This window comes from Macrotis lagotis, chromosome 8, assembly GCF_037893015.1.
Source record: "Macrotis lagotis isolate mMagLag1 chromosome 8, bilby.v1.9.chrom.fasta, whole genome shotgun sequence".
Classification (NCBI taxonomy): Eukaryota; Metazoa; Chordata; class Mammalia; order Peramelemorphia; family Peramelidae; genus Macrotis; species Macrotis lagotis.
Genome location: NC_133665.1, coordinates 131,649,956 through 131,662,209, shown reverse-complemented (window position 1 = coordinate 131,662,209; position 12,254 = coordinate 131,649,956). Strand labels below are relative to the sequence as shown.

The 12,254-nt window shown below is 38.1% G+C and overlaps 1 protein-coding gene across 3 annotated transcripts in view; it reads right to left on the bottom strand.

Annotated features, from left to right (window-relative positions):
- NUP210 (nucleoporin 210) overlaps window positions 1-12,254 on the bottom strand; it is a 178,069-nt gene that overhangs the window by 16,892 nt on the left and 148,923 nt on the right. For all 3 annotated transcript variants that reach the window (XM_074198373.1, XM_074198375.1, XM_074198374.1), the window contains 5 exons: window positions 10,460-10,551; window positions 7,347-7,521; window positions 2,762-2,937; window positions 1,291-1,511; window positions 823-959 (listed from right to left, as the gene is read on the bottom strand). In XM_074198373.1, the coding sequence (XP_074054474.1) occupies window positions 823-959; window positions 1,291-1,511; window positions 2,762-2,937; window positions 7,347-7,521; window positions 10,460-10,551 (801 nt within the window). The remainder of the gene's footprint in view (window positions 1-822; window positions 960-1,290; window positions 1,512-2,761; window positions 2,938-7,346; window positions 7,522-10,459; window positions 10,552-12,254) is intronic.

The following is a 12,254-nucleotide window of genomic DNA, read 5'->3' as shown; positions in this document are numbered from 1 at the left end:
CATGAAGTATGCAAAAGGCTGCATCCCCAAAACAGAGTGGGCCCTGTTACTTCTAAAGACAGATCACAAATATTTCAAAACAACAGTGTCATCCCTTTGGTTGCTATTAATAAGGACCTGAACTGAGTAGAGGTCAATTTGTGGGGGCTGTTTTCCCAAAAAAGCATCTGAATTATTTTAGATCTTCCATGCAAACACTGGCAATTCTTTCACACAATCACAGCTCTATTAATCAGAAGTTGTTCAGCACCTGAATTTCTTATGCTGCAGAAAGGGAATTAAGTTGCTGTCTCACGGAAGCCAAGCTAAATATGCAAACTATTAGGTTAAACTTTCTTATTTAATACAGCACACGCTCACTATAAAAATGAGATGCATCTGGATACAGACCAGGCACTTTCCATTGATTCACTCTGGTTTGCAGATAAATAGTAAGGAAAGAGAAAATGACTTTGTTCACCTCTTGGAAGATTCAGAAGGTGACTTACAAGAGAAGTTTTTGCATCGGGAGAATATCTTGAATATCCTACCCCCCAGCCCCTCCTAGCCCTTGATGGCTTCTCAGCAGATTTCCAACAGCAGTGATTCTAGGTTGGTTTGTGACTTGGCAGCAATAATCTATCAATTTTTGATTTCCAGCTCCACTACCAAAATCTTTAGATGGCAAGCTCATTTTAAAATGGAAGAACCTTCAACAGAATTTGACTTTCAATCTTTCTTCAGTCCATCTTTTCCCTTCTCTACATCCACCTGCAATAATTTGAGGTAAAAATACTACAAGGTGGAAAGGCAGATCTGGGAGCCCCTATCTCAGAGCCTTACCTCCTTATATGTTTTGAGAAGACCAGCAATTTCATAATAAAGAGTCACAGCTCCAGAGTCTCTGGCCACGGCCACACCAGTCTTGGGGTCAACTTGGAGAATATTGTTGGCTGAAGAGCTCCATGTTCCTGAGAGACCTGGGAAGGAGATCTCTCTTTGTTAGAGGCTTTAGGTGCCTTTCTTCTGGCCTAGCCCCACTGAAAACTCTGGAACATTTCTTAAATGTGAAATTCATGTCAACCCCACCACGCTACAAAGGAGGAAACTGAAACCCAGGTGAGTGATTTGCCCAACATCACATGAGTAAGAACTATTAGAAGTGAGATTTGAACCTAGTCCCCTCACTCCAGTTAGTGAATTTTCCCCTATATTATGCTGCTTCCCAATCCTCACAGTTACTAAGTAGTAGAAACATTCACCAAGTCAGAAATGAGAATTTGTAACAGAGGTATCTTGGGTAAGCCTTACCATCTGGGCTTATCAGGACAGTGCTCAAACAAAGGACATCGCCTACTACCACAGTCTCAGTTAGTTCTGGAGAGATGACCTGCTGGACAGGCAGAGGTACATAATCTGAGAGGCCAGTATGCTCCATGTCCCATACAGCAAGCAGAGTCAGTCCAACATTGACGGTGCGGATGATGCAGGTGTTATTGGTTGTTCCCTTTCCAATCTGGACGAAGTCATCTCTGCATAATGGAGGGGAGGAAAAAGTGTTTTCAAGTATGGCAGCAATACCTACAAGAAATCCTGATATATTAGACTATATCCAAAGAAAGATATTCCAGCTGATCCCTTTTGGGGGGGGGGATAATTAGTTAATTGGATTATTTCATTAAAAAAGTAGGGATTTTTTAGCCTGTTCCTAACTGAGGTATGATAGACTCTAATAAAGAATACAACTGAAGAAACAGAACCCCAGGTTCTAAACCTGGATTCACCATTATTTTATTTCAGCTATAGATTTTTATGTCAATGTTCTAAGAACATTGACTAAACCATCTATGAAATAGACCTGAAAAGAGGCCAGATTGTCTGAACTGATATGATACCTAAAGGACCCTATATGTCCAAAGGGTTAGCTGAAGTCTGAGATGGTTTAGATAACTCCCTATCACTTATCTTCTATTCTGACCCTAAGAATTAAATTATCTCCAGAGAAGAATTATAGGATATACAGCTAAGAAATCATTTTTGTTGTTGCTGCATTTACAATAAGGGACTGCACTGAAAATGTATTTAGTTAAAACCCGAAATCTATCCCTTGTATTCCAGTCTGAATTTATCTAATGAAATAGCTACATTAAAAACTCCTAGTTTTGCTCTCATGATAAATTCAATGACAACAAGGCTGACACATCATACTGGTCTGCAGCTCAAGTTGGAAACTCTGAATAATGTCTGAAAGCAATCTGTTTCTTCAGACGCTCACAGCTTGTGCCCTCTCCTCTTCATCATCAGGGTTTTCTTTTTTTCCACCACATTATGTTCACCACATTAATCATTTTAGAGTCACAAAATTGTACACCTAAAAGAAGCCTCAGAGCATATCAAGTTCAAGGCTGATCTGGAAGATATATCTCTCCACCATATCTCTGGGAAGCAGGCATCAGACCCTGCTTGCAGACAGATAACCAGGAGTGCCATAGGGTCCTGAGTCAGGAAAATCTGAATTTAATTGGAACTTCAAAGATTTACTAGCTGCACGACCCTGGGCAAGTCACTTAATTCCTGTGTGCCTCAATTTCCTCATCTGTAAAATGGGGTTAATAATAGCACCCATCTTCCAGAGTCATTGTGAGATTCAGATGAGATAATAATTGAAAAGTGACTGTTCTTGAACACTCTTAAATTCCTCAAACTATTAATATAGATGGTTAGGAGGACCCTTCAAAGCTTCCATTACTCTTCTGGCTTGGTTAAGTGATTCCCTGGCTACCTGTTAGTTGCAAAGTTGAGGACGGAGTTATGTGCATGGAAAGTCTCCCCCGAATTGTCATGAAAATGCACGGTGAAGGTCAAGGTCATTCCCAAAGGCAGAGCTGTCAAAATCTCCTTATTCTGTGTATGCAGGACAGGGCTCACGGAAATCCTCAGGTATGAAACAGGAGACACCTAAAGGGCATTGTCCAAAAGGGAAAATAGGGCATGGTTAAAGCTGTGTATTTGACCTTCCCTGAGCACATTTAAGACAAACTGGAATCCTATAGTGAAGTACATTCTGCTTAATATGGAATAGGATAGATTATATAAATGTATATGACATGATGATATAGTATGCATATTCATATAATTTCTTCATATATAGAAGAAGATGGTCCTATTGCTGCTAGGGAGATGACATTTTTGGGATGGTATCATTTCCTTGACTTTGGTAAAATAGCAACTGACCTTCCCTTGAAGTCATGACAAAAAGAAAAGATGAGAGACACTGTCTTATTCCCTATATGATCTTAATAAAGCTTACTGACTCCTTTAGGTTTCAAACACAAAGGTCTAGACAAAACTCTAAGATGGATCCCAGTTTATAATGTTTTCTTATACAAAAATCAGGATAAACAAAACTACTAAATACAAGGCAATTATCCACATTTCAGGCGAATCTACAGGGATTCTAAAATAGGTCTTCCATGGCATCTGAAAATATGATTTTTGATGGAAAGAAATTGGAACTCTTCAATATGCAGAACTCTCCAAACTGTATATCTTTGTATAGGAAAACAAGATTAATGTTAGGAAGAGAGAAGGGTCCTTGACTTTATGAGGTCTAAACAAGGATTCCAGGATCTAAGAGCTTACCACCAACTCACTGAATAACCTCAAGCAAGTTTCCTATGGTTCTGAAGACTGAGTTTCTTCCTTTGTGAAATGGATAGGCTGGATTAGCAAATCTACTGCTAATTTCAGCTCTATAATTAAAGTTAACCCATACCTACAGCTCTTTGAAGACAAATGAATACTTAATCAGTTCTGACCTGGATAAAAACTGGAAAGGGTGGAGTGGGGTGGGGGGTGGGGGTTAGTTAGGAGGATAGGCCCTTAAAAGTCAACTCTCTTGAGAGAGGGATCAGTTAATTAATGAAATAGGCCACAAATATTACAGCAAATAGCTCAAAAATAAAATGAGTGTTTTCCCTACTGACCAAGATTCTAGAAAGTGATTAATAAAAAATAAGAATAAACAACTCTTTTGACATGCAGGGGCAGGGTTTTGAGTTATCTATCTACTTTAGCCTCCACCAGCCTGGAGTTTCCTTATAGAGAGGGATAGAAGGGCCTTAGAGGTCATCTAGAATGAAGTTCCACAGACAGGCTTCAGGAGAGGATGGTCTATGAATTTGTATAGGATGAAATTACATCTTTATTTTTAACCGTAATTCTTTTTCTTTATAATCCTATATGTTGTATTTTATGCATTTAAAAGCATTATTCTGAGAATTATGATTCCATAAGCTTCACCAGACTGACAAAGTAGAACATAACACAAAAAAAGATTTAGAAACCAAATCTCTAACAACTTTCTCATTTTACATGGAAGAGAAAAGAGGCCCAGAGAGTTGACAGTTTGCCTAGTCAGATAACCAGTAACTGTTGGAGGCAAGATTCAAATCCATAACTAGCAATTCATATTGGTAATTTAGTAACTCACAGCTATTAATTGTGGGAGGCAAGATTCAAACTCATATCTCCTGTTTCTCAGTTAATGGTGTGATTTGCTCCATGTTACACTGCTATTAAATAGTAGAGTCTGAATCAAAATCTATTTCCTTTGACTCTGAGTCTGGGGCTCTGGTTCTTTTCTAGACCCTGGAAGCCCCATCTTCTCTTTTGATTATCTCTCCTCTGAAGCACTCTGTTTGTACATCTCTTCTGACACCTACTATTCTGTTCTCTGCATACTTGTCTCACTCTCTATCTGAGACTTTTTTGTCAGAACACCATTTCTTAGCACCCAGCACAACAACCTGCTACTAGCAAGAACACAAAAAATATTCATCAACTTTAATCTTAAGACCCTCCCCAACATGGCTCCCTGTTGCCCTTCCCACCTCTTTTCATATTATTCCTTTTCAAGTATAGCATGTTCAGTCAAATTGGGTAGCTAGTCATTCTGCCACCTCTGAGGTCACTGTTAGGACATCTGCAATCCTCTCAGTGAATTCACAGAATCTATGAATATCTTATCAGGCACAGGGGAGACAAATGATAAGAGGAAACCTTTCTTATATGTCCATGAGACCCTAGAACCCCAAGGAAAGATGGCAGAGTCAAGAAAAGGCATCTGTGGACCCTAAAACTGTAATCTGTGGGTCACTGCCCACAAAAGCCCTCACTGGAATATATGGTATATGACATCATCAGGAGAAGAGCCTGGTGAAAGGATGATAAAATGGAAATGAAAAGAGATAAGGCTTTTTGAATGAATCTTGCCTGCTATGTGACTATGGTTCAGCCATTTAATATGTCTGGACCTTGGTTACTTCTTCAATATAATAGGGATTATAATACTTCTCAGGTGTTGTAAGGAAAGAACCTTGTGACAAAAATTTTGTAGAAAAATGAGTTACTATCATGAAAAAAGCAAACATCTGTAGGCCATGGAGAAATGAATTTCTGGTATTAACATTTCTCACTAGCTGTGTGACCTTGGGCAAGCCACTCAATTCCATTGCCTACCAAAAAAGAGAAAGATGATCCTTTGAGAAATTGGGCTCACTCTTTCTGGCACAACAAAATGCTGTTTGAGTGCACAGGATCACAGATCTATACCAGGAAGTCCAAGAAGTTAAATGACTTGTCCAAGGTCATAGCAAAATTAGAACACAATTCAAAGTCTACGGTCTTTTAAACTGAATCAAGCTGTTTAATTGTTCTGAAAAAATATCTTTCCTCTGGGAAAGAGAATATGTATCAATCTTTCCTTTTATCTCCTGATCCATCCAGAATATCTCCAGCATAGAAATATATTTATTTGATTATTAATGTGATAGGCCGCTTGGAGGGTAGAAACTATGTTTGTCTTAGAAACACTTAATGTGTTTCTCTGTCAATGTCCTCCTCTCTCAAATGGAAGTCATTATCAATGCATGAGGCCTTCTCATGTGAACACAAAGAGGTAGGCCTAAAAGTTTCCTCTGATTCTTCTAACTGCTCAAACCTCTCCACAACAGGAATTATATGCAAGAGATAAAACAATATCTTTGTCTCTATGGTTTAGGACACCAAACCAAGAATTCTAAGGAGGGAACAATTCAAGGAACTAGCAGTAAAGACCTCACTTAGCCCCTCCTCCAAAATCCAACATGCAGGTGAAGGGGCTATATGAGCAGACCTAGAGAGTCACAACAGAACTAAACTGTACTATGCCTACTCTTTCCATTACAAAATCAAAAAGCAAAAGCTTGCATAGGCCGCTGGAATAATGGCATGATAGCATTCTGTGCTGCCACAGAATTGGATTAAGACAGGGAGGTGTCTCTCTCCCTCCCTCTCTCTTTCTCCCCGCCACTTGGCACAAACAGTGAGCCTGGTGAAAAATGAATGACCATATGTGGGAGCAGGATGACATAGTTTTGAGCTCCATTCTCCAGGGAAGCTTCCATCAAAGGTGAAGGAATCAGAATGAGAAACAGGAGAACTTTAGGGGAAAAAAAGAGATTGAATTAAGAAAGACTTCAGGAGTAAGGAAACTCTATTAAAAGACCTTGACTATAAATAAACGAATATGAAAGATAGTAATAACAGATGGGAGTATAGTCTCTATATCAGGTAAAAGAGGCCAGATATCCATAAGGAAATATAGTGGGACAAATAAAAATGGCATATCAAAATATTTGATTAAGTAGAAGACCCTATAGATTCTCAGCAGAGAATAGAATTATAGCAGGATATTCCTGAGTCATTTAAAAGAGGAAATAAGAAATGTGAAAACAGAATATATGGCCCACAGAGAAAAAATAACTGATATAATAGAAAAATTCAAATCCATAGTACTAAGTCTCACCTAAGAAACCACAATGAAAATTAGGAATGTTAATACATACAAGTGAAGGACAAAAAAAAAAAATAGTGTTAAAAGATAATATGAACTCCACATAAATAAGAAAGTGCCCTTTAAAAAGTATGTATAGAAACAATATAAAGATCATAGGTTTGTCTCCCAGAAGAACATGAAGCCAAGTTAAAAAACTTTAAGACCATAATTCAAGAAAACTCCAAACTATTTGAACACAGAAAGCAAACTGCCTATTGAAAGATCAGATGATCTTGGGGGAAAAAAAATCAATTTTCTACTTATTCTCCAACAGTGTGAAGGAAATGCTTTTAAATCATAAAACACTATAAATGTGAACAAATATTATTATTCATGTTTACCATTCAAGTATGAAATGGGTTTTTCTTTAAAAGTGCAGTCATCTGGTGTATAGAGAGGTTAAATTTCTGGTACTTGCAAGGGGAAAAGATGCGTAAATCCTAAAGATTTTATTATTCCAGAGAGAAGAAAAAAAATCATCTTATCCCACCTTCACAGCGACAATAATTGTCTGGTTTATTCCAAATGGCTCTTGTGAAATCACTTCGATTGTTGATGTCCCAATCAGTGACCCGGAGACCAGGAAGCCTTTTTCATCGATGTACACAACAGGAACCTTTTCTGGTCCATCCAGAATGCGGTAACTCAGAGTTGCAACTCCATCCCTCAAAGAAGTAAAAACAGACTCTCTTAAGGAAGGTATTTACTTTCACAGGAAACTGAAAAGGCAGAAGGGGTAAAATCAGGGAAAAGACTGTGTGGTTGGGATGCTAACAGACTGAATCCAAGGAGCTTTGGTATACAATCTGAGTATCTACTCTACAAATTCTAATTTCAGATTGCTTAGGGGAAATTAAAAAGCCTTATCTTGCCTCAGCCATGTATCAGGACCTACTTGCAGTTAGCTGCGCAGCAGCCTCATCATTCACTGATTGAAAATTTAATTTTGAAAACTAATAGTTATAGGGACAACATACTTTCTCAGAAGTTATTTGGTGAACAGTGTCTAATGGGCATTAATCAGCAAAAAGTAAAAGTTAAAAACTTCCATCAGACACTTGAAGATTGTTTTTATCACTTCAAAATACTTTTAAAGCACTTGCCATCCTGATGGAAAGTCACAATTGGATGCAACTCTCCCTTTCAGGTCTTCTATGGCTATTCCAAATCTGGCCTGTTTGCAAAAGAAAGAATGTATTTTCTGAATTTGATTAAGATGTCTGATCACACATTGGCTTAACTGGTTGTTTACAAGGTACTCCAAACTTTGGTTGCATTTCTTCACCCAAATCGTACTCACTTCCTTGGTCAAGTTCACTAGACTGAACCACCTAGCAGTGCTTTGCTAGTGAGTCAGGATTGTGATTTTTGTAGACATAATGGCCAAGCCTCACTAGTGGCTGTGTAGCTATCAAGCTGGAAGAGATCTTGTAAATCATCTAGTCTAAGACTCTCATTCTGTAGATTAGGGAGCTGAGGCCCAGAGAGGCAAAGTCTCATTCAAGATGACACCGGTAAAGAGGTAAAATTTGAGTTCAGGTACCATCCTTGCCTTTGAAGTTTCTGTATGGCCTCCTACTTCCTTTACCAGGTAGAAGCACTCCTCTAACCACTAATGCCTAGAAGCAGAAAGGCAGCAACATAGTATATGGAGTGCTAGACCTGGAGTAAGGAAGATCTGAGTTCAAAACTAGCCACAGCTAATTAGCTGCTACATTACCCTGGGTAAGTCACATCATCTCTTTCCGATTCAATTTTCTTAGCTGTAAAGTGGGAATAATAGCAGTATCTATCTTCCAGGGTTGCTGTGAGGATCAAATGAGATAATATTTGTAAAGAGCTTTGGAAAACTTAAAATTTTCATAAAGTTATTTTGTCAGAATTCTCTGTTCCTACTCTCTTCCTGTATGAAGGAGCCAGTTTGCAGAAGGAAATGACTAGAGTTCTTGGGTTAAAAAAATATCATCTACTTTTCAAGGAAGAGAACATGTAGCAATTCTTAAGATTTCTTTAAACAACCATATTTGAAACAAAGCAATTCGTCCCCAATTAGGTGGGGACAAATTCAACAAACAATTGAATATTGATCCAAGGGAATATTACTGTGCTGTAAAATGATGAGATATTATTCACTCATGCAATGTGAAGGAAGGAGAACTTCATGAGCAATATAGTCAATGATTATACTAATGCAAATGCAAAGAATGTTAAAAAGAAGTCAAACTCTGCATGACTTAAAAGACTCAATTTTTCCAGTAGATAGAGCACCAGCCCTGGAAGTCAGGAGTACCTGAATTCAAATCCAGCCTTAGACATTTAATAATTACCTAGCTGTGTGGCCTTGGGCAAGTCACTTAAGCCCATTGTCTTGAAAAGACCAGAAAAAAAATCAATCTTGGTCTCAAAGAAAAGAGAATGAACATTATTCCTCTTCATAGAAGTAGGAAAGCAGGGATGTAGGATATAGCACACTCTGCCAAATATGATCCTTCTGGATTTTGTTTTCAATTAACTTGGGAAGGAGTTTAATGCTAAAGGGTGGGTATTTTATATCCAGAATTGACTGTAATGTAAACACAAAAGACAAAGTAAAACTAAAAAAATTCCCCAATAGCCAGGTTTTTCCCTGGCTCAGTTTATTCATCTATAAAATATAAATAATGATAATAATTTCCCTTCATATCTACTTCATGAGAGGCAGCAGGGCACTATGGACAAAGAACTAGCTTGACAACAATTATTTCATATGACCCTACACAAAGCATTAACCTCTTGGTTGCCTGGGTAACTCTCAAAAATTATAAACTGCAGAGAAAAGTGTCAATTTGTATTGATAGAGGGGATTTTCTAATCTAGGAGTTATTCTGTATACCTAATTTCAGCTCCAGTCCACCTACTACACATAATTTTGAGGCAAGTACTTTGTAAATTCTAAATTATTATACAAAAGTGAGTAGTTATTTCTTTAACAAATTCATAAAATGAATATCAGTAAGCATGAGGTCAATTATTTTCTTTGAAAAGTTAGAAGCTAGAATACTGCAATGTAGCATTGCATTTTTTTTTCTTTTTTATGTAGATAAATTTGACTAGGTATGCTTAATGTCTATTTGTTTCAAGAGACAGTGTTATATATGGCAAAGAACCCTGGGTGGAGGATCAGAGAACCCAGGTTTGAGTTCCCTTTTCATCTTACTAGTACTATAACCTTGAAAAAGATTCTTTAGAAAATTTGCTCATTAAAATAGGTCTGTTCATATGTGCATTATACCTCAAAAAGTTATTAATAAAGATCACATGAGGCATTGTATGTAAAGAATTTGTACTCTAAAGCTCTGTGAAAAGATGTGCTATTCTATAACCTGAGGAGAAGAGAAAAGAGAGAATGAGTTTAAAGAAGTAGGGTGGGAAGAAAAATGAGATGGACTGTGTGAATTTTTAATGAAACAGCACAGAAAGTCGCATGAAGTATTTCAAATTTTCCACTTTTTAAGAAAACTCAAGCCAGAAAACACACACACACACACACACACACACACACACACACACACACACACTCATAACCTCTGTGACCTTGTGAAGAACTTCATCTGAGGCATGTACCTGTTTGTCTGAAGCTTTATAAATGAGTTCGGTGACATTAATATTTGTTCGGCTTCTATTTCAGGATTAAGCAGTAGAAGCTTTTCAAATACCTGTGAGAGATAGATAGAGAGAGAGAGAGAGAGAGAGAGAGAGAGAGAGAGAGAGAGAGAGAGAGAGAGAGAGAGAATTTTATTACCTTCAGTAACATCTGAGTCACACACATCTGTTTAGATTCCCTCATGGGGTGGGAGCCAAGAAAAGTGAGAGAACAGAAGGCTACAGCAATTGTTGCAAGCTACTTACAACTGAGTCATTACTGAACTTCTCTACAACAAGTAAAATAAACTTTCAGATAGGAAAAAGACATGATGAAAACAACTGGATAAGCCATTTCCATCTGTTCTTATATTAAAATGAAGGTGAGACCAATACTACTTTAAGCAAGGACAAATCTGCTGACAATGCCCATTTGGTATTCCTACCTATAATTCTGTAGCTTTACTTAAAAACATGTCCAAGTGGAAGGTTATGTAGAAAGCCCTGGCAGAATGAGGACTCTAGTGCCATTCCAAATATGCTCCCAAGACCAATACTAAGACCAAGACGATTCTGTGTGTGTGTGTGTGTGTGTGTGTGTGTGCACGCGCGCGCATGCACGTATCTGTCTCTCCTCTCTATCTCAGTCTTTCTTTTTAAGTTTCATTCCCTTCATGTTAACATCCTGATCCTCACCAACAGCTGCTCAGACTCTGATTTCCTGTTTAATCACTTCATTGCCTTATCTCATCCCCTCCCTATCTTGACACATTTTGACAGTATCTACAAAGATCCAGGGAAGTGGTGAGTCAAGCCACCATGAGATGAATTCAATCAAGCAGATAATAAATCTTAAAACACAGTCCCAAAGCTCTTCTTTATATGTCAGCAGCCTCACCTGGCTACATTCTAACTTAGACTATCTGGGGTCAGTGCTTGTTAAGACCTAGGGACCCAGTTTCTCTCAGTTGGCTCATCACATAGGGGTACCACTGAGCCAATATGGTTCAATACAACTATGATGGAGAGACTACCATCAGCCAGAAGAGGTGGTATAATGGAAAGATATTAGATTTGGGACTAGAAGTTTCAAATTCTACTACCTATGTGATTTTGGACAAGTTACCTAGCATTTTTGGACCTCAGTTTCTTTATAAGTAAAACAAAGGAATAGAATTAGATAAGCTCTAATATCCCTTTTGACTTTAGATCTCTGATCTTAGATAGTTCTGGCACCATTACCTATGATCTATGTGACCTTGGACAAGACAGAGACTTCCTGATCCTCAGTTTTGTCATCTATAAAAAAGACTGTTGTCACTTAGATGAACAGGTATGTTATGAAAATCAAATAAGATAATATAAGTAAAAAGGCTGTTTAGCTGTAAAGAACTCTAAAAATGTCAGTTTATCACAATTAGGTCCCTGGGTATGGTGGCAGGGGGTTGGGGGGGTAGAATATGGGGCCTTCTGTCTCCCTCATGTACTATCTGCCCAAAGCACTTGCCTTTGTCTTGTTTCCTTTTTCAAGGTATCACACCCTTCCTGAAGATCTTTCCAATAGACCACAAAGACATCTCAGAACAAGCAAAGGCATCTGCTTCCAGAGACTTTACTCAGAGGTCCATTCTCTTTATCTTAGTATATACAGACCCTGGGTCTTAAGAAGCCAAACTAGGAAAAACAGGGGGAGTCAGTTCCTATGAGTTATTGAGAGCTGACTGTTAAAACAGCAAATGCCACAGATCAGGGATAGATTTATTGTTTTGTTGATTGT